The 23,391-nt window shown below is 44.5% G+C and overlaps 1 protein-coding gene across 2 annotated transcripts; it reads left to right on the plus strand.

Moving 5' to 3' along the window:
- The first annotated feature begins 245 nt into the window (after positions 1-245).
- RHOV (ras homolog family member V) lies at positions 246-21,737 on the plus strand. Of its 2 annotated transcripts, none has more exons than XM_077322855.1 (3): positions 246-780; positions 19,031-19,089; positions 20,468-21,737. In XM_077322855.1, exons 1-3 carry the CDS (start codon positions 582-584, stop codon positions 20,906-20,908), a joined length of 699 nt encoding a protein of 232 aa, XP_077178970.1. In that variant the 5' UTR covers positions 246-581; the 3' UTR covers positions 20,909-21,737. The 2 variants fall into 2 exon arrangements, with proteins under 2 accessions (XP_077178970.1, XP_077178971.1); XM_077322856.1 differs by lacking the exon at positions 246-780 and adding an exon at positions 7,875-7,983.
- The last annotated feature ends 1,654 nt before the right edge of the window (positions 21,738-23,391 follow it).

Here is a 23,391-nt window from a genome sequence, read left to right on the forward strand (position 1 = left end):
ACTTGCGAGGTTTGTGTCTGTTGCTATACAGAGTCAGAGAGCAAAGTGCTTCAGACCAGCCCCCTTTCTCTGTGTCAGCCCTGCAGTACTTTCCCAGAAGGCCAGGAAAAACTTTTAAGAGGACTAGGAGTTTGAGTTTGCTCAAGCACACATAAAAGAGAATCGTGTTACAAAGAAAAGAGGTGGAACCATGCAAATCAGGATTCACCCCCCCCCTTAAACCATTACAGGTCTGGGAAGTTAAATGCAAAGTCAAGTGGGTGGAACTCACGCCCAGGATACAAACCTCCCTACTGCAGTTCTCTCTCCCTCCTGCTCCAGGATATCTGAAGAGATGCAGTGCCAGGGAAACAGAAACTACGAGTGGATTAGAAGAACGTAGTGGCTGACCTGCATTTTGCTCTCCTTTCTTCTTAGCAGCATCCTGAAGAGTGTTGGTTTTGTTGTTTTTTAAACAGAAGGGGACCACTTTGGAGGAGAAGCTACTGGTCAGTCCCATAGCCCCATTCAACCGGTGCTTAAACTGACACTTCTTCAGAAGAGGGGCTCAGAGTGTGCCCCCCTCTCCTGCTCCACAAGCCATGCCTCCACAGGAGCTACTGGATTATTCACCCACTTTGCGGAGAAGATGCAGCACCCCCAGAGGCAGCGGCTCAGAGCTGGGCATCAAATGCGTCCTCATAGGGGATGGGGCTGTGGGCAAGACCAGCCTGATTGTGAGCTACACAACCAATGGCTACCCAGACCAGTACCAGCCAACCGCTCTGGACACCTTCTCAGGTAAGCAGAAACATTCATCTCTGTCTGATGGGTGTGGGAAAATGGGAGGTGGGAGGGGATACAGTTCCCCATCACCACATTGTTTGATACAGGCACGAATTTTATGCTCACCATTAATGAAAACAGAGAGGTCTGCTAGTTTTCTTTGCTAAGTTCTACGGTACTTGGTTCATTAAAAAAATTAAACCTTTATTCCACAGTCCTATGGAACAAAGTGAATAGCAAGCCACCTGAACCTTTACACATTAGCTTAGATAGAAGTTCCAGTCATTTTGGGAAGACATTCCAACTTAAATGTACAAACCTGGGTTGCTGATATCCTTTCTTTCTGGCAAGACTCCTCTGTATTTCACAAATTGCAGACAGGGACAGGAAAATCTTTACTGAATTTCTTCTTTCCTGTAACAAACGCACAGGAGCATTGCCAGGAAAAAAAACATGGCAAGCCTATATATGACATCTATTTCAGGCAACCCCATTCTGGAGTGTACATGCAATTTCAAGCTCCTAGCTGAAACATAGGGACTGCTCCGATAGACAAGCAGCATTCTGATCCCTGTCTATATCATGTAACCCAGTGGTCCCCAACCCCCAGTCCGGGGACCGGTACCAGTTCGTGAATCAGTTGGTACCGGGCCGCAGCTCCTCTTCGTCCTCCTCCCCGGCTGCTGCCTCGTGGTCTGCCCTGCCACTCTGCTGCCGGCTCACCTTTGGTGCTCTCCAGTGGCCGCCATGGCTGGGGCTCCCCCTCGGCGTGGCACTGCACAGCTGCTGCTGGCAGCGCCCCCCAGCGGATGGCAGGAAGTCAGGGGCGCCAGTAGGAAAGCAAGTAGAGCAGGGGCTCAGGTGGCAGCAGCGACGTCCCTCGGCAAAAGACTACCCCCCCCCACCCAGGCCTCAGTAAAATTGTCAAGCGTTGACCAGTCCCCGGTGATGAAAGGGTTGGGGACCACTGAACCAACTGGTGGGTTGTAGAGGCTTTGTAGGAAGGGAGACAACACAACGCAGAGGAATAAGAGGAGTCATGACAATAAAAGCCGAAGGGGCTTTAGGCATCAAAACCTACATTCATCTCATGGACTACTCTGTTTTGTTATTTAATCTTAATCTTGTATGAGTTTATTAAGCACAGCATGAAAAGCATGAGCTCCTGTGTGTACCTGCCTTAGTTTCAATATTGAATAACCCTGATACTCAAGCAGTGCTCACAGGGATGAGAAGTTGTGAAAACAGAGCTCTGTCAAGTAGGCTGTCTTAAAGCTTGACAAGGAGGCTGCAGGGAGAAACAGGTTTAGCCTTTTAATTGAAACCCGGGTAACAACTCTCTCTCTCTTAGCTAACTGTGCAACACATCGAGTACGGTCCAACTGGTTTGTTTAAGCTGTTGTTTTTCAACTGGGTCAGTAAAACTCAAGATCATACTACAGTTTTAACCACATTTCCAGCTTCCAGCTAAAGTCCCAGGCAAGATCACAGTGTAATATTGGTAGGCTGAAGTTCCAAAAGGGGCCGGGGCCTGATTTATCTGGGGTCTGGCCAAAATCATTGCTGCTACTTGGTAGGATTCTAAATCAGAAATACAGGAAGGAGTCTTATCCCTCGTAAAGGTGCATGCTTGTGAGGGTTGCCAGCTCTGGGTTGGGAAATTCCTGGAGTTTTTTTTTTCAGGGGATGGATCCTGGGGAAGGTGATGTTTGGAGAGGTAAGGGATCTCTGTGGAGTATAATGCTACAGACTCCACCTTCCAACATAGCCAGGGGAACTGATCTCTTTAACTTGAGGCCAGCTGTAATTCTAGGAGGTCTCCAGCACCACCTGAAGACTGGCTACCCTAGGAAGGACTAGTCTATGTCAATGGTGTTAATTCTTTCAATTCTATGGATCTCCAACAGTAATGGCTGAACTTCTGGGCTATGGTTAGTTACATTGGGAAGACCTAGGTTCAAATTCCCACTCGATAATGAAGTTGTGTGATGTTGAGCTAAATTTTTAATCTTACCCTAAATGACCTCACAGTTTTGTTGTGAAGATAAAATGGATAACCAGAGAACATTCTATGCTGCTTTGAGATCCCTGCAGGAAAGACAGGGGAAATATGATAGGGGATTGTGACTGACTGGGACCCATGAACAGGTCACCACCTACCTCTTAACCAAGCTCTGCAATGCAAGAGCAGCAAGGTTATTAAACAAACAGAATTTTGTCTGGGTTACTTCCTGGCAGCCTCAGCTGAATCAGTGCCTCTGACAAACTCAAAACATTTGCCTGCCTTGATCAGAGACTGCTCACCTTTCAGAAATGGCACAAAGCTCATTCGTAGAGACACTTTGTGTTGTCAGATCTCTGTTGTTGTATTGATGTTAATGTTTTTAATTAATGTGTTTCAATCTTGAGGATGATGTCAGGTCTTCAAATGACTTATTGACCCTCAGTACACTCTCCCTGCTTTTCAAGGCCTATCAGTCAAAAAGTTCCTACCTCAGAAACTTTCTGTTCATCTGGCTGTATGCCTTGTAAGGGGAAAAAAGCACAGCTGAGAAACAGGTGTGGTATTGCTTGTGAATTGCTCAAGGCAAAGAGATTGTGTGTGGGGGGGGTATTTATTGTCCTGCAGTTGCCTGTTAGAGGTGATACTGAAGGCTTGGGGGAAGTGTGGAGATCTTTGCAATCTATAGCTCTTATACTGAAATTTTGGTTTCAAAACAAGTGGAACAATGACTAGTGAAGACTAGAATCTTCATGGTTCTTGAAGTAGGCTTTTCCCTTTAAAATATACTTGTTTTAGCCAGCTTGTGTTTAGCAGTGTTACAGGATCATTTGGCTTAATATTCTATCATACTGATATGATTGCTTCTTCAGAAGCAAGCAGGGATTCACGAGAGCTCCTACCTTGCCACAATTTTTTATTAGTCTTTAAAGTGCTACAGGAGTCTTGCTGTTTTCTACTGCTTCAATATGATTTCAGTTTTTGATACGTTGCAGCTTTAGGCCTGTTGACTTGTGAATGAGCCCTACTCAGTTTCATGTTGTTTCATCTGATACAAAACAGATCAGCCATGAAAATAATCAAGAGCCCGATCGGTATCACTTTGCCATCACTTTTGGGTATTTTTTTTTCAAAACCCTGGTTTTTCTATATTTTGGAAGTCCTAGAGTGTCATCCTGCAACTCCCACAATTGGATTCTAATTCAGGTATTTGGGGTGGGGGACAGTTGTGGGGCAGAGTATGTAATAGCGAAGCAAAGTAGCTAAGAGAAAAAAGTTATGAATCTAGAAGGTAACATGAGCTGTAAATCAGGATGTCCTCCGCCTGATTCCTCCCCTTGCTGTGAAGTGGCCTTAGCAAGCCACTGTCTGCCTAAGCCTACTGCCCACAGAGATCACACTGAGCCTCATTAGGTGGTGTGTTCATTGATGATGGTGATGATGTTAGCTATTCCGTCGAGTCTGACTCTTGGCGGTCCTATGGCACAACTGCCCCCTTGATTTCCGATCTTGCACTGCTTCTTTTAGCTGTGCAATGTTCTGGCCGGTATCCATTTTGATCGTATCTAACCACCACATTCTTTGTCAGCCTGGTTTCCTGTTTCCACTGACCAATCCTAGCACATGATATGGTCAAAGTAAGTGGGCTTGAGTTTCAGGATTTTGCCTACCAGTGATAGATCAGGCTTTATGCGCTCTAGTATTTCCTTGTTCATGACTTTTGCCATCCATGAAACCCACAGAAGCCTTTTCCAGCACCAGAGTTCAAACAAATCGATTCTTCTCTTTTCCGATTTTTTCATCATCCAACTTTCACAGCGATAAGTGATGATTATGATTATGATTATTTTCGATTTATTCCACACCACTCCCTAACTGGCTTGTGGCGGGTTACAATATAAAATCCCCATTAAAACTCCCATTAAAAACATCAAAAACTCTAACTAGTCTAAATTTGGTAGTCAGGCTTATGTCCTTGCTCTTCCATGTTCAGTTCAAGCTCATCATTGCTGAGCGACCCAGAGCAATCTGATGATTTATTTCCATACTGCAATTGGGACACTCATCAATTTGTGAGCCAAGAAAAATGAATTCTTTGGACGCATTTAAAAATCTGCCTCAGTGCCATGCAGTAGGACCTGGGGATGAGATATTTGTGAGGTTTCTGGAACCCTCTAAAGTGCTATATAAATGCTAATCGTTGTTATTGTTGGAACAGTAAAGACTCAAAAGGGATATAGCAGGAGTTGTAATTAGAGCATTTCTCTGAAATGGAGGAGTGGGAGTAGGGAGAAAGTCACATTAGCATGCAAATAACTATTGGCTTCTTTGAATTTTGAGGAAGATGGAAGGCTGGGCTAGTGCCTGCCAGGTGTTAGCTTGTGCTGGTGCTAGAAACCCCAGAGGAGGGTAGCGGTGTTATTCTACCCCAGCAAAAATAAACAGCAGCCTTGTGGCACCTTGAAGTCTCACAGTAAATACAATCCTTTTAGGTGCAATGTGCCACAAGGCTTCTGTTTGTTGTAGTGCCAGCAGTCTAGGTTTTCTTTGAACCTTCAGCTTTGACTTCAGGGGCAGATCGACATGGCTTACAGGGCTGCCAGCACTGGGTTGGGAAGTTCCTGGGGATTTGGGGTGAAGCCTGGAGAGAGCAGGGTTTGGGGAGGGAACTCAACATGGATGCAATACTACGGAGTCAATCCTCCTAAGCTGACTTTTTGTTCCATGGAGATTGATAACCTGGGGAACTGGGTTTGATTCCCCACTTTTCCACAGGCAGCCAGCTGAGTAACCTTGAGTCTGTCATAGTTCTTTTAGGGCTCTCTCAGCCCCACCTACCTCACAGGGAGATGGGTGGTAAGTCATTTTGAGACTCCTTTGGCCTGCGAAAAGTGGGGCCTAAAAAACCAACACCTTTTTTTTTTAAAGTTATGTAGATGGTCCAGAGGAGCGGCTGCTCTAGGGTTGCCATCTCCAGCTTGGGAAATCCCTGGAGAGTTGGGGGAGGTACCTGGAGAAGGCAGAGTTTGGGAAAGGGAGGACCTCAGTAAGGCTGTGATGTCATAGAATCTACCTTCAGAAGCTGCCATTTTTCCGGGAGAACCGATGTCTATAGCCTGGAGGTCAAGCATGATTCCAGGAGAACTTCAGGCATCACCTGAACTCATGGAGATTTGAAGATGGAGTCTGGGGAGGACAGGGACCTCAATGGGATACAACGCCATACAGCCCATCCTCCAAGCATTCATTTTCTCCAGGGGAACTAATCTTTGTGGTCTGGAGATGAGCTGTAATTTTGGAGGATCCCCAGGTCTCACCTTGAGCCAGTCACCCACTGTCAGCCTAACCTACCTCATATGATTGGTATAAAGAGAGGAGAATGATGTAAGCTACGATGGGTCACTACTGGGGAGCAAGGAGGACATATAAATGAAGTAAATAAACAGTAAATAACACGTTGTGGTATTTTAGCTGGTTCTGTTCTAGCTGGCTCACATTGCCTCACTGTGATGTTTATGAAGCATTTTCTTACCTCAGAAACAGACTCAGGATGTTTATCATCAGGAACACTGTGGTTATTTTGCTGTTGGACAACAGGGGATGGCTAACCTTTGGAAGATCAGGTGAGGCCTTGCCCTGGTTAGGAACCATTATGTATCTACAGATTGGTTTTCAAGATAGGGTAGCTCTGGGTGAATGAGTCCTCCTGCTCTACACAGTCTGCTAATGCCTGTGGCTGAGGTCATTCCAAGCTCTTCTCTAAAAGAGGTTTGTATATTTTTAAAACTACTCCCAAGTATTTGGACCTGGAAACAAGATATCCTTCTCCCCCCCCCACCCCCCCAACAGCAGCTTGGAAAGTAAATGACTTATTTAAGGTCATCTTTTGAGTTACCATAACTAAGCAGTGACTTGAACTTTGATTTCATATCCACACTCAGCAAGACTAACTGCTCCACAATTGTTCCTCCCAACAACATACCCCTTAAATAATTTAGGGTTCCCAAAGTGGGCAATATGCCACCCCAGGTGGGGGCAGGATCCAGGGCAATGGAAAATGTTGGGGTGGAAGGGGGGCCATGAGCAATTTAGGTGCAACAGGAGGGCAGCTGCTGCATTTTCCTAGTGAGAGATGTTCCAGGATGACTTGCCATTGCTTCCCTCTGGGTAGTAGCAACCCTGGACTTCCTTGGGGGGTCTTCCATCCCAATGCTGACCAGGGCCAACCTTGCTTAGCTTTCTGAATAAAATGGTAGCGCTCTCTCTCTCTCCCTCTCCCTCTCCCTCTTTCTTCCCAATGAGGACCCAAAGTAACTTTTACAAAGATATATTTTTTCCGGACTAAAATATGGCTGTTGCGCAATAACAAAAAAAAAAGTATAGGTAATATACAGTGTTTTGAATTTGCTGTAGACCTAACACCAGGAAAGATGTATGTGTTCGTATGTGTGTATGTGGGGGGGGGGGCACGAGGGATGTGGCCTGGGAGCCAAGGGGGCAGCAGCCCAAAAAGTTTGGGAAGCACTGAAATCAGTCATAAAAGTTCTATCTGTCAGGCCCTATTGTAAGAACTTTGTTTCTCTTCTCACCTAAGCAGGATGAAACGTAACCTTCAAACCAAAACCTGGTTACCTTTAAATTCTAATTGATTCTCTCTTGGGGTTCATCTTAAGTCCATATTTTTATGATAGCTATAATGTGATTCAAGAAAGGGCCTTTTAATGGTTGGTTGTGTTCTTCTTGTAGATTTTTTGTATGGGTACATTTTGCACAATTAAAAGTACACAAAAGTTTTGTTTCTCTACCAGAAGTAGTCTCAAAGCAACTTACAATCGTCTCCCCTTTCCTCTCCCCATAACAGACACCCTGTGAGGTAGGTGAGGCTGAGAGAGCCCTGATATAATTGCTAGGTCAGAATAGCTTTATCAGTGCTGTGGCGAGCTCAACGTCACCCAGCTGGCTGCATGTGGGGGAGCACAGGATCAAACCTGCCATGCCAGATTAGAAGTCTCCTAACCTAAACTAAACTAAACAGGCTCCTCCAATGTATGTTGATTGCCTTTGTGCTCAGGCTTTCTTCTATTGGATGCTTAGCGACTTACTAGGCTGCTGTGCCATTTTTTAGTCTTGGGAGCTACTTGGTATACCATGAAAGAAAGCATAAACAGTCAGATGGTTGTTGGGAAGATATCAGAGAATGGGATTTTGCTCCATTGGTAAGTAGGGCATAAAAACTTTGATGATCTGGTACAAATGCACTAACTGGGGCTTTCTGGATCTCATGGCTCCCACTGGAATAACAGATTACAAGTAAAGACTGTGACAAACTGCACTTTAAAAAAGTGAGAAGTGCTGTACAAATAGCTGATAGGTGAATTCTTCACAAAAACAGAAGCTCATCCAAGCAACCAGATTGGTTAGCATCAGGTGAGCAGAGTAAGTCTTGTGAGGGATGCATACTGAGGAGAGAGTCAGGCCAATTTCTGCCTTTACTGAGTATTGACAGCTTGATTTCAACCTTAGCTGAGAACAGTTTAACACAGAGGGAGGACTAGAGGAAAGCTGGCAAGGGCATTTGGGAAGTAGGTGAAGACTCCTATTCAGCCAAAGAAAGGGGATAGATCTACTAATGAGAGAAGTTCCCTACTCAGACAAACCGGAAGTTAGCTTTGAAGTGTGCAGAGATCCCAGGTCTAGTGTGGTTAGATGCTGTCTTGTGAAACCTATAGACAGCCAGCTGAATTTGATTCCCCACTCCTACACTTGCAGCCAATTGGGTGACCTTGGGTTAGTCATGGTCCTGTTGAAAGCTATTCTCACAGAGCAGTTTCTCTCAGAGCTTTCTCAGGCTCACTTACCTCAGAGGGTATCTGTTGTGGGGAGAGGAAGGGAAGGCAATTGTAAGCCACTTTGAGACTCCATCAGATAGTGAGAAGCAGGGTATAACAACCTCCTCCTCCTGAGTCAGTTAAAATTCAAGAAAAGTACTGATTTTTCAAGAGAGAAGGGGTTTGGGTACGGGAAAAATGTATCAACCTTCTGGAAACAAAAAGTGTCAGTAAATAAAGTTAACTGGAGTGTTTGGAAAACACAGGAACAAAATCATCGCAACATAAAGATTCGAAGTAACCATGAATAGCATTAAAAAACTCGTTAGCCTGAAACATAAGAACGAAAGTCTGCATGTACTGATTCCCCCCAGTGTTGAGTTACCTCAGAACTTTCAACCTGATTTCACCTGACCTCTTCTCCTCTATTTTTAAGAAATATTTTGTAATTTTGAAATATAAAAACATCTAGAGTGCCATTTTCAGTGGTTTAAGTTAATCCTGCTCCTTCTCTCAGGTTCCTGTGCTAAACCAGTAGTAAAATATATTGAGGTAGAGTGAGACAACCAGAGTTTGTCAGGAAACAAGAAAACAGGGCTACTCAGTCTGAAAGGGAAAGAAAAACAGAGGTAAAATCTTGCCTTTGAGGGAGGGAAGTGGATGGGGCCATCATAACTACGTAGCTCCCATTGTATAAGCAGAGATCAACGTTACTGATACATGTCACTGCAAGCTTATTTCTGTGTTCGGGGTCAGTATTATGCGTAAATATTGACCTTCGCCCACCACACTGTCCTGTTTAACCTGCTTTTCTGTTACACTGAAACTCTTTGCATCCCTCTGAGGGAGAGGCCAATTGAAGGTTTAGATTAGAGAGACCTACAGAATAGTAGCTATGGGGGAGGAAAAAACAAATTTCCTCATACCAGTGCACTGTGTCTGAATCCTGATTGGGCTGGTCAAAGGCATGCAGATCCCTAAAAACAGGACACCTTGTTTATACCATCTCTCTCTCGACCCATAATTCATGAGTTGACCAGTATAGCTTTCTTTTCAACATCTTTCCCTTTCCTCTTTAAACTAAATGTTATCCAGGTGAGGAGAGAGAAATAAGTGCATGAACCTATTGAGCAAAGAAAATAAATTCTTCCATTGGATGGATGACAGTATCTATTGAGGCAATACCAGAAAACCTACAAAACACTCCCTGCAAGCAGGGAAATTTATGCCAGAAATGTATTTACTTTTTATCTCATCCAGTTGCAAAATGCATTGAAAGTGCATTATTCAAAGTGCCTTTATAACTGGTCCAAAATCACCCAGCAAGCTTCATGACTAAATGGATTTGAACTTATGTCTCTCAAGTTCAACACTGTAACTACTATAGTACACTTGATCTCAAATATCCTTTTTGATCAGCATATAAGCCACTTGTAATTATGAAAGCCTATATGAAAATATTCTGGCTCAGAATCAGAAAGTGGTCACATCAAGAGATCATCTCTCCAGTGTGGGTTGACCAGCAGGTTCACTTCAGAGTCTGTGAACTATTAGCAATCCTGCAGCAGCAGTAGTTCATTGTTTATTTCCCAGTAAAACTACCACTCCTACTAGACGGTTTGCCTTCCCAGCTGATGACCAGACAATGCTGGAAGGAAGAATCTCTGCTCACTCCGAGTATGACATTACTGCAGTGGGGAGCAACACTGAGAAGCAGGCCTGATGTTCAACACAAATTGCACCAGCTGTGATTTACATGCTGGTATTTTCTTTCTGCTGAACATAAGTTATGTTTTTCAACAGCAGGTCTCTGTGCCTGCTAACTATTTCCAAGGTAAGGTTGTGAGGTACTTAGAAATAGGACAGTAAGAGGGAAATGCCTACTATCTTGAAGATCAAACCAGAATCTCAGCAACTCTTTTGAACAGGAACAGGTTTCTCTTCTTTCTCTGTGTTTAAGATGTGGTAACAGATCCAACCGTCTCCTAACCACAAAGAAGCCAGAGTTTTCACATTTGTTATTGTGGTTGTTGAAGAAACATTGTGTTTTTTTCTTTTTTCTTTCTCATGGCTTTCTTTCTTCCTTATACATTCACACGGATCAACATGCAGCCAGCTGGGTGACCTTGGGCTCACCACAGCACTGAGAAAGCTGTCCAGACTAGGGTTGGGGGCTTCGGCATCCAAAGTGGCCGTTTGCGCACGAAGCAGCCAGCATCGCGGTGCGGAGAGGAGGGGAGATGTGGGCGCTGTTGCACCGGCACCAACACCTCCCCTCCCCCCCACACACACCATGGCCCTGGCTGCTTCGGGCGTGAATGGCCGCTTCGGACACTGAAGCGTGCAACCCTCCTGACCAAGCAGCAATATCAGGGCTCTCTCAGCCTCACCTCCCTCCCAGGGTGTCCTTTGTGGGGAGAGGAAAGGGAAGGTGAATGTAAGCCACTTTGAGCCTCCTTCAGGTAGAGAATAGTGGCATATAAGAACCAATTCTTCTTATTTATTTATTTTTATTTATTATCTGATATGACTTATTACTCACTGCTCCAAGCAAGCTGGATCTGAACGAGTCACAATAGTAAAACTCCACAATAAAATAGTAAAACAATTCCCCAGCCAATTGTTCTAATTACAGAAGTAATTAAATCAGCTCTTCCTGGAACATAGCGGTGAGCTAACTTTTCATGGCAGGTCCAAAATATTGCAACAGCAGAGATTATTGGGTCCAGGACCCTAAAATTCAGTAAAATATCTTTGTTCTGTCTCTCCCCAACTTTTGTTCCAAGGATGGCAGTCTCCGGTTCAATTCCATGCCCCAGTAGCTACTGGATAGCCTAATAATTTCATTACCAGCACAGTCAATAGAGTGTACTCTTTTTTTGCCTGGCTTGCTATGTAGAACTATCCAGCCATCCACCAGATAAAAAATAAACTTATTTTGGGGAGCAATGGAGTAACATGAAAACCAACAAATTGTAAATGACTTTATTATTTAAAGGCACTGTTGCTCAAGAATCAAAGTGTTCTGGCCTTTTCTATTGCCATCCTATATCTCTAATCAGTTTTGTGAGGAAAACCTTTCCTCACTACTCATAGCTTTGAGTCTGCCCTGAAGCATTGGGGTGTTGTTGGGAAGCTGGTCTATATCAGAGGTTAGCTGGTATATCACATAAAGACTAAAATATGATTCAGGCACCCTTTGCCTGATTGTTGTGAAAGAGTCTGAGGAAACAAGTTTGTTGAGGTGGCTGTGGTAAATCATTGCAAATCCTGAAGCCAATTGTTTTGGCCCCTTTCACTCATCTGCTAATGGCATAAAGCCCGAGAACAGATTAACCTTGCCACTGTAGAAACTAAAAGAACACATACAGGCCCTAGACAAGTAAAGAGCACCGTGGGAATACCTCCAGCTGGTGTGAAATACTGGCTGTTGTCACCTTTTAGCACAGGATGTCTGCTCTCCTCCATTACACACTCATGCTAATTATGCATTTTGTCAAAATTGATTTATTGCCCAGCCTCTTCTTTTCCTGTGCCCTTTATTAGCTGCTCTCTGGTTTCATCAATACTCTGTAAAACTTACTTACATCTTCACTTTGCAAGCCCAGACAGTGGCATTGCCGGTTTCCATGTGGGCCTGGTGATCTTCTGGAATTATAACTGATGCTCAGACCAGAGAAATCAGTTGTTCCTCTGGAGAAAATGGGTGCTCTGGAAGATAAACTTTGTGGAATTATATGGCAACCTAGGCCAGAGACATCCCAAAGCAAAAGCCTTAAATTTAAAATTGTATGCTGCTCAGACCCCAGGTGACTTTCACAACTCTTTAAAACTACACTCCACACAGTACATTTGACTTCTGGTCAGTTATTTGCATATTCGTGCTTTTATCCTGGTTTAGATTTCATCATCCTCTATCTCCATAGCTTTCAGACCTTCCAGCACCAGAAAACACTTTCCAGATTGACTTGTCTGATAAGATGCCCTCGAGCATCTGCTCTGGAACACAAGTGAACTGCAGAGGATTCTGGGACATGCTTTTTGGTAATACAGGATCCTCGCCAGTATGGATGCAGACTACACAGATCAGTTCCCCTAAAGAAAATAGATATTATGGAGAATGGACTTTAGTTTTCCATCCTGCATTTGGCAACCATAACCCGCCCCCCATCCCCTGATGGCCACTAAGTAATCTCTGTGCCACCACATGAACTGAATGTGTGCTTGACCTCAGCAGCTGCCAACTGCAGGGAGGGAGGTTAACAGTGGACAAGAGACTTGGGAGATGCCTTTCTCGCATTGATATTCTCTCTGAGAAGCTTCCACAAAGCCCCAACTTTTACTGAAACAATCCATCCCTTCAGAGGTTGTCAAGAGGCATTTAGCTGCACTGGATGAGTTCAGATCCCCTGGGCCGGATGAAATGCACCCGAGAGTGCTCAAAGAACTTTCTGGAGAACTTGCAGAACCCTTGGCCATCATCTTCGGGACCTCTTTAAGGACTGGAGATGTCCCGGAGGACTGGAAGAGAGCAAACGTTATTCCGATCTTCAAAAAAGGGAGGAAGGATGACCCGGGAAACTACAGACCAGTGAGTCTGACCTCTGTTGTGGGGAAGATAATGGAGCAGATATTAAAGGGAGCGATCTGCAAATATCTGGAGGACAATTTGGTGATCCAAGGAAGTCAGCATGGATTTGTCTCCAACAGGTCCTCTCAGACCAACCTGGTTTCCTTTTTTGACCAAGTAACAGGTTTGCTGGATCGTGGAAATTCGTTTGATGTCGTTTACTTGGATTTTAGTAAAGCTTTTGACAAGGTTCCCCATGATGTTCTGATGGATAAATTGAAGGACTGCAATCTGGATTTTCAGATAGTCAGGTGGATAGGGAATTGGTTAGAGAACCGCACTCAAAGAGTTAATGGTGTTTCATCAGACTGGAGGGAGGTGAGTAGCGGGGTATCTCAGGGCTCGATGCTCGGCCCGGTACTTTTTAACATATTTATTAATGATCTAGATGAGGGGGTGGAGGGACTACTCAAGTTTGCAGATGACACCAAATTGGGAGGACTGGCAAATACTCCAGAAGATAGAGAGAGTTCAACGAGATCTAAACACAATGGAAAAATGGGCAAATGTGAACAAGATGCAATTTAATAAGGATAAGTGTAAAGTTCTGCATCTGGGTCAGAAAAATGAAAAGCACACCTACTGGATGGGGGATACGCTTCTAGGTAACACTGTGTGTGAACGAGACCTTGAGGTACTTGTGGATTGTAAACTAAACATGAGCAGGCAGTGTGATGCAGTGGTAAAAAGTCAAATGCCATTTTGGGCTGTATCAACAGGGGCATCACATCAAAATCACAAGATGTCATAGTCCCATTGTATACGGCACTGGTCAGACCACACCTGGAGTACTGTGTGCAGTTCTGGAGGCCTCACTTCAAGAAGGACGTAGATAAAATTGAAAGGGTACAGAGGAGAGCGACGAGGATGATCTGGGGCCAAGGGACTAAGCCCTATGAAGATAGGTTGAGGGACTTGGGAATGTTCAGCCTGGAGAAAAGGAGGTTGAGAGGGGACATGATAGCCCTCTTTAAGTATTTGAAAGGTTGTCACTTGGAGGAGGGCAGGATGCTGTTTCTGTTGGCTGCAGAGGAAAGGACACGCAATAATGGGTTTAAACTACAAGTACAACGATATAGGCTAGATATCAGGAAAAAAAATTTTCACAGTCAGAGTAGTTCAGCAGTGGAATAGGCTGCCTAAGGAGGTGGTGAGCTCCCCCTCACTGGCAGTCTTCAAACAAAGGTTGGATACACACTTTTCTTGGATGCTTTAGGATGCTTAGGGCTGATCCTGCGTTGAGCAGGGGGTTGGACTAGATGGCCTGTATGGCCCCTTCCATGATTCTATGATTCAATAAAATCCGAGTCCAGTAGCACCTTTAAGACCAACAAAGATTTATTCAGGGCGTGAGCTTTCGAGTGCAAGCGCTCTTCGTCAGACTAAGAACTGACCATCATAACACTAGGAATATATAAGCAATATATATATTCCTACTTATATATTCCTACTTACATATATTGCTTATATATTCCTACTGTTATGATGGTCAGTTCTTAGTCTGACGAAGAGCGCTTGCACTCGAAAGCTCACGCCCTGAATAAATCTTTGTTGGTCTTAAAGGTGCTACTGGACTCGGATTTTATTGTGCTACTTCAGACCAACTCATTTGAATTCCATCCCTCCATAATCCTTCTTAAGAAACATTTACTGCATCTTATAAAAGCAAAACACTCTGGCCAGGTGCCCTTCTGCCTGTTCTTTTGCAGCAGTATTTTCTCACCCAGATCTTTCATCCTTGCCCTTCCGCCACAGTGACTCAGACCAGCTGACACTGTTTGTGCTTCTCTTTAACCAGCTGACAGTGATCGGAGAACAGCACTAGCTGCCCTTGTAATGCTTCAGTCTGGATAGTAGGTCGGTTTCTGTTGCAGGGACCTTGCTCCTCCTTTGCTGCAAGGCTATATAAATCATAAATGAGAACTACGCTGGGACTGTGCTTAGCAGGAACGAACTGAAGGGCCAGTTCTATTCTGGGAGGCATGCAGAGGCACGTGAGGGTGTAGCCTGGACAGCTACTATCCTTTTCATATACACTTTACTTTGCTGTTCTCCAGGCTGTGAGAAAAGAGAACAGGGTTTAATTTCCTTTGCCCACCCACATGCTATAATTTTGTTTAAAAATAGACCCTATCTATTTTTGACATGTCAAAGGTCAGCTATGAGGATCCTTCTTTTGGGAGCTAGCATGGTGTAGAGCAGTGGTCCCCAACCTTTCTGAGGCTGGGGACCGGCAGGGCAACTGCCCTCCCGCGCATTGTGCATGCGCGGGCTGCGCCCGCACATCACACATGCCGGGCTGCGCATGTGCGATGCGCGGCACGGCCCTGATTCCCTCTCCCCGCCCTCCCACAGTAAGAAGCTTCCCGGGCCGCAAGCTTGCGGCCCGGGAAGTTTTTTACTGCGGGGGGGCGGGGAGAGGGAGCCGCGGCCCGGCGCCATGGCCTTCACGGCCCGGTACCGGACCACAGCCCGCAGGTTGGGGATCACTGGTGAAGGGGTTAAGAACAGAGGACTCTAATCTGTTCAGCTTAACACTCCTCCACATGTAGCTGGCTGGGTGACCTTGGGCTAGTCACAGAGCTGTTCTCACAAAGCAGTTCTCATAGAGCTCTCTCAGCCCCACCTACCTCAGAGGGTGTCTGTTGTGGGGAGGTCACCCAGCTGGCTGTATGTGGAAAAGTGGGGAATCAAACCAAATTTGAGTCTGCCACTCATCAACCACTATACAATGATGGCTCTCAAGTAGCCGACAATAGATAGACAATTGTACCATATATGAGGCTGCTGGGTTGGTTTTTGCCATCTCAGATGTTCCTTGCAATTATGGAATTGTGTTGTGGCAAATGTTGCACAAATAATTCCCAACCACTACAGTTTCACTGTTGACGGTAAACAAGTGTAGGCCATAGATTCTATTACTTAATTTGTGAAGCTGCAAAGGAAGGCAGGCCAGAGAGCAGCTGAAGAAGCCCAAAAGGCCTGAAGGTCTATGAAACAACTGCAGTTCTGCTACTGGTGAAAAGGGATCCCTCAGGTCATGGGATCTGAATGCACAAATGCCAGGTGGGGTGGGGGCTGTAGTCTGGAGGGGAATTAGGCTGGCTAAATCCAACCCCTGATTTCCTTCTCATGTGTAAATGCAATGCATTTAAATATGTGGCAGATACAGTGATCTCCATGCAGACTGCCCTCTTCAGGGGTCCCCCACCTTTTCCAGCCCCCAGGCACATGGGGAATTTAGAGAAGGGGTAGCAAGCACCATCCTCATAATGGCTGCAGCTGCATTAAATGCCTTCCTGCTCACGCCTCTTGAGAAGAAGGCAAGGCTGAGGGGGAAACAGAATAACACACTGATCTGGGAAAGTCCTGGTGTGTCTCTGATGAATGAAGGTAGCCAGTAACAAGTCCTGCCTTTTAGTGACCTCACCCACTTTCTGAAAACCTTGATAACTGCAAATCATGCTGGGGAACTCTGCTCTGGATCTTACAGCAAAGGAACTTCTTGTATGAAGCTTCTTTCTTCCCCTTGTGCTTTTCTTCTTTCTCTTCACAGGCCTTATTATTTTAGATTAAAAGTTTGTGGGCAGAGCCTGGTTCTGTGATTTTCACCTTTGTACTGCACCCAGGCAGGTTAGCTTCCTTATAAATAACTGTATATAGGGCTGCCAGCTCCGGGTTGTGAGACATCTGGAGACTTTGGGGGTGAAGCCTGCAGAGGGTAGGGTTTCGGGAGGGACTTCAATGGGTTATAATGCTATACAGCAGTGGTTCTTAACCTTCCTAATGCAGCGACCATTTAATACAGTTCCTCATGTTGTGGTGACCCCCAACCGTAAAATTATGCAAGTGTTCTTTCATAGAAATTAAACTGAAACTGACCAATGGCGTGAAGATCCATTGTTCATGATTGTATATAAATTGGCTTTTTGTCCGGAGTTTCTCGGTTCAGTTTTGCCTCTTGTCCCGCCAAGTTGTGCCGCCACCTGGAGAGCCTGGGGGGAGGCACTGCAGGAGTGGCTGGTGGCTGAGTGTGGGTGCCTGCAGGAGGAGTGGCAACAGTGGCAGCGCCCCCTCCGCCCGGCCAAGCTGCTCACCTTGCCGTGACTCCTGTGAAAGAGTCTTTCGACCCCCAAAGGGGTCCTGACCCACAGGTTGAGAACCACTGCTATACAGTATCCCTTCTAAATGGCCTTTTGCTCCAGGGGAACTGATCTCTTTTGCCTGGAGGTGAACTGTAATTCTGGCAGAGCCCCAGGCCCCACCTGGAGGCTGGCATCCCTAACTATATGTGCATACAAACACAGTTAACAAGGAAGTTACCACTCAAGTTTAGGGACTATGTTTTATATTTATTTCATTTGTACTCTGCTTTTCTCTCTAATGGGGCCCCCAGAGCTGTTTACATTGTTCTCTCCTCCAATGTATTCCTTATAACAACCTTGTGAATAAAGTTGCCAACCTACAGGTGAGGCCTGGAGATCTCCAGGTATTAGAATTCATCTCCAGACTACTGAAATCTGTTCCTCTGGAGAAAAATGACTTTTGGAGTATGGATTCGATGGCACTAAATCCTCCTGAATGCCCTCCCCCCCACAACCCCTCCCCTTCCCAGGCTTCACCCCCAAATCTCCTCATATTTCCCAACCTAGAGCTGGCAACCGTATCTGTGACATAGGTTGGACTGAGTGTGCGACTGGTCTAAATGCACTCAGCAAGCTTCTGTAGAAGACGAGGGATTGGAACCTCCATCATCCATAGCCTAGTGGAACCACTCCATCAGTCCTTCCCTTTAAATCTAAATGTTTGGAGGGTACAAGATCCTCTACTGTGTTATTGCTAGGATACAGTCCAACCAAACCTGAACTTTCCGTGCTGTCCCTTCAACAAATTAGAGTTTAAATATGCAAAAGAGATGCTGCTTAAATAGCTGTAGTAAGAATAGAAACAATTTTGTAAAGAGAGGAGAGAGTCCTGGTAATGGACGGATTGTTTCTTCATCTGAAGGCAAACAGGGAGGCAGTGTGCCCAAAGGTACAGCAAGTCTCCAGTTGAGTCAACCAAGACACAGGAAGAGGTAATGTGAAAATACCAAGAAGTTCATAGTCTAAATATGTTAACTATACATCTCCTCCAATGACCCCTGTAGGACTGTCGTCTTCATATATGCTTTTGACTCATGCACACTCCAGATCTTGCCTACTCCAACAATTAGCACTACTAGGAAGTGCGTACCATGAAGAAGCAAATGGATGGGAGAGGGATATATATAACTACATGGCCTGTAATGCTCCCTCCCCCCTTTTTGGTCTGTCAAGTGGATGGGCAAGTTAGTCTGAGGTCATTGGCCCATAGTGACTGTGAGAGTCTGGCCCCACTGGTGAACCAACTGATGGCACCTGGGTTTTGGCCACCGTCTGACACAGAGTGCTGGACTGTGGGCAGAATGGGCCATTTGCCTGATCAAAAAGGGCTTCTCTTACAATATGCTTTCTATTCACAACAGACTTTATCCGTCCCTTCCCAGATGTGCTAATTTGTGTTCCTTAATGCATCTACCAAAATTTCCAGTTCTAGCTAGGAAAGGAGACATTTATGAATGTAGGGAGTTCTTAGTCTGAGGAAGAGTGCTTGCACTCAAAAGCTCACCCCTTTAATAAATCTTTGTTGGTCTTAAAGATGCTACTGGACTCTGATTTTATTGTGCTACTTCAGACCAACACGGCTACTCATTTGAATCTATACTTATGAATGTAGATGTAGATGCAGTATATCAGTAAAGCCTTATCCATTTTCTCTCTGCAGTTCAGGTCCTGGTGGATGGAGCACCCGTTCGTATCCAGCTATGGGACACTGCAGGACAGGTGAGACCCGTAAGCCAAAGCAGGTTTTGTTGAGATGAGTTGCCAATAGTGATGTCAGGAAGAATAAAGAGAATCTGGAAATAACAAGTGAGATGAAAACAGTGATATTAATTATACAATAATAAGTAGCTTTTCTATAGTTTATTTCAAGCGCTGAACAAGTTTCAAAAGCCTCATCTCAGTAATTATTAAACAGCCTGTAATTGATATGAGAGTGTACTGGAATGGTGGTGAGGCGTCCTCTAAGCCAGTGGTCCCCAACCTTTTTATCACCGGGGACCACTCAACGCCAGGGACCACTCAACGCCTTTTACTGAGGCCCGGTGGGGGGGGGGGTAGTTTACTCCTCTACTCTCAACCACTGCCCTAACGCTCTCTGATCGCTATGGTAATGTTTAAACATCCCTTCAAAATAAAATACAGACACGCCACAACAATGAACATAAGGAACATTTTATTTTCTTGGAAATTTTAACTCATGACAATGACAAATCAATGGGAACCCTGAGCTTGTTTCTCTGCAACGAGATAGTCCCATCTGGGAGTGATGGGAGACAATGACACCTGAAGTGTGTTGTAAAGGGCCGGGGGGGGGGGGCGTCCTTCGGGGCCCACCTCCAATTAGTTGACAGACCACATGTGGTCTGCAGCCCACAGGTTGGGGATCGCTACTCTAAGTCTTTCTCAACTCTTTTACCAATGAGAAGCCCCAGAAGTGACGTGATCGTGCAGAATACGGTTGAGAAGCATAGCAGTGCACATGCCCACTGCATAGTAGTGCACTTTCCCCTTCCCATCGTCTCCAAGCCCATCATTGGTCATTTTGGGAGGGGGGGGACAGGTCAACATGATTATATATGGTCATAACACCTGATATATATGGTCGTATCACCTGATAAATATTTAACTATATATATATATATATATATATATATATATATATATATTTACACACACAGACACACACACAGAAACTAATTTTAGAGTCAATATGAAAAAAGGGGTTGGATAATTAGAAAATCACCCCAGGTATGGGGGGAACCACCCAAATGGACATTTTGCTGGTTAGTCCTTCGCCTATGCTTCAGTTACCTTTCACTTTGAAGCCTGGTCTATGTGCCAGAGTAAAGGCAAACAGACCTCCACACAACAGTGCCACACCCACTCCCAGTTTGTACATACATCAATCTGCAGGCATAGTTACCCTTGGGGAAACTCAAATGTTTGTTTATTAGCTTGGAAGGGATTTGCTGTGACAAAGGCTGAAAATTTTGTCTCTTTGTGGAAGGGAGAAGGTCACTCGGTCTATGCTAGCTATCATTATTCCTGTAGGCTCCTTTTACAAACTGATCTTGGTCCTTCTGGTTTTCCTCCACAGGAAGATTTTGATTGCCTCCGTGCGCTCTGTTACCCTGACACCGATGTCTTCTTGGTCTGCTTCAGTGTTGTGAACCCCACGTCCTTCCAGAACATTACAGAGAAATGGATCCCTGAGATAAGAACTCACAACCCCCAAACACCAGTGGTGCTAGTAGGGACACAGGCTGATCTACGGGATGACGTCAACGTGCTGATCAGTCTAGACCGTTACCGGGTAAAGCCTGTCCCTCAAACTCAGGCTGAAGGACTGGCTGAGAAAATCCGGGCCCAGTCCTACGTGGAGTGCTCCGCTCTGACTCAAAAGAACCTGAAGGAGGTTTTTGACACGGCCATTGTAAGCGCCGTGGAGCACAAAGCCCAGCAAGAAAAGAAAATGACAGCCAAGGGAATAAAAACTCTTTCCAAATGTCGCTGGAAGAAATTTTTCTGCTTTGTCTGAGCCTGGTTGGTAATGCACAGGCTTAAAAGCTGGCATGGGACCTCATAACCTTCTCTCCCAAAGAGCAAAATGACTCACTAATGGATCCAGAGGAGGTGTGAGATAAGCCAAGTTGACCCAGAGCCCCAGATCTTTCTGGGTTATGGTAGAACTTGCCTATGGGGCAGGAAGTGGATTTGTGTTGCACCAGGATATCCATTGGTCCAGGTGACATTTAAGCAGCTGGGATGCAACATTTGTGGTTCACAAAAAAACGGGCTTGTCATTTGAGAACCATTCAACAGCATAGCCAGTTTCTAGAACCTTCAAAAGAACATGATAATTAATCTCTGGTGTAAAAACTGAGTTATAATCTTGAGTGTTTTGTTCTTGGGACACACTTAATGATGGAGGGGTTTATCTAGGAGACCACCCTGAAAAATATCAACTGAAATGGAATGAGCCTTCAAACATAGTGTTGTGTATTTTGTGCAAAGGGAAATCTGTTGTATGACTCACCCTTAGATGGACAAAGCATGCCCTGATGAAATTCCATAGAAAGACCTCTCTGGGTCCCAAAAAACAGGCTGACTTTCAGTCTTTACTACTGAAGCATCATTTGACCCTTGTGGGATGACTTTTTTGGAGTGGTCCCATAGTTACTTGGAGAATGATGTCTCATGCTCCTAGGAAGAATTCTGTGGGCAGGTTAAAACAGAAATGTAGGTTGTCACTCAAAGGATCATATCTGGAAAAGATCCATCCATTTTGATGAACTGTTTCCTTTGAATGCACTCGCTGGATCACCTCAAAATCACTTAAATGAGAACAAGAATTTTGAATGTCTGAACTTATGGATTAATTCTTCTTTCTCGTTAAGAATAAGGCAAAGTCACCTGTACACTTTAGGCTTATTTTGTGGTTACATACTGCTCTGTCCCACATACTCATGTGTGTGTATGAGAAGGTATTTACCTATTTTAAATAATGTCACTAGATACCTTGCCAGCTATTACTATGTATAAGGGAAAGAGAGTGCTTTGCTAGAAACTTACATTTGGGATTCCTCCTACATGATACTTCTTAAAATCTCTGCCATGACCTGTAGCACTTCTGTTCCCTTCCTGGTTTGTCCATCTGATCCTACCAGTTTGGGTACTAGAATTGGTATTATGCAACAGAAAGAGCTAGATGAAGGTAACATGTCATTCTTGAGAATGCAATGCAACCAAACCTCCCAAAACAGGCCAGAAAGGTCAAAAGTGTATCAACTAAATACCAAAATTCATACTGTGACTAAACACCTGCCCAAATTCTTACCAAGAGCCCTTCTTTCTAACCCTGGATTCAGTACACAAATATTTGAATTTAGAATACAAATTAAAACAGAGGGATCTACATGAAACAGTAGGCCATTTTAGGTGGTACATTTGGGGAAAACGAATAGTGTAATATCCATGATGCTCCCGATATGAGGTCATCTTGTTTATTTTAAAACTTTGACACATGCAAGAAGAGTAAGGATGGGGAAGGAGGGAGATAAAACATGTCCTCAGGAAACCATAGAATAACTACAGCAGCAATATTTTAAAGACCTTTCTAAAAATAATGAAAGGCAATTGAAGTTAGCAACTGATAGTGTCATTTGCCCTTCTGGTTTACACAATGGCCTAGACAGGTTTGCTACAGACCAGGGGAGAATAGCTACTGCAAAGAAAATAAAATACAAGTTGCCGTCTTTTGTGTGTGTGTGCGTGTGGGGGGGATATGCTGTAGTGATGTAGTTTTAGCTCAGATCTGGTCTTGTAAATGTGAATATTTACTTTTAAGTAAATTCTAGTGTGTTCAAAAGAAATCTGAAATAATTTCACTTTCGATTCAAAGATTGTAAGGTGAGGAAGTAAAATACAAAGTTAAGGGAGAGAATGGGAGGGAGAAGCCCATGGTAGAAAGAGGAATGAGAGAAAAGGGAGTGCCTGTGATAGAGAACAGGAAGACAAGACGACGGTTTAAAGAAGTTGAAAAGAAGACATGATGAGAAAGGGAATTTAATGGGGTTTAGAGCACTAGGAAGTCCTTAATGACCTCATCTCTTAATTGTTAGTCGTACCTCATATTCAAATGAAGGAAGAAGCCCTGGGAGTGGGGAAATACCATTGTTATGGAAATAGGATTTGTTTTATGCGCTGTGGGAAAAGGGAAATATTTCATTTCTTCCTAGGTCATGAAAACGCAGCCCTTGACACCTACAGGTATACAATGAGAATCAGAACTCCACACCTTTCCCTTGTGCTCATAGAGTTTTGTTGCTAAGTAGCCCCAGGCACGTGGAGGTGCCCACACATGAATAAGGTTGGAGAACCACACAATTTTAAAGAGCTTTTTGTTTTGGTTTGTTCCACTTTGTGCAAATCATCACAGGGGAAGAAATAATACTGTGTGTGCAGTTATGCATCTTATGAATGTAAAATGATCTCTACAGGGGTATCTTGGCCATCTCCCAG

The sequence above is a fragment of the Paroedura picta genome, chromosome 2, assembly GCF_049243985.1.
Source record: "Paroedura picta isolate Pp20150507F chromosome 2, Ppicta_v3.0, whole genome shotgun sequence".
NCBI lineage: Eukaryota > Metazoa > Chordata > Lepidosauria > Squamata > Gekkonidae > Paroedura > Paroedura picta.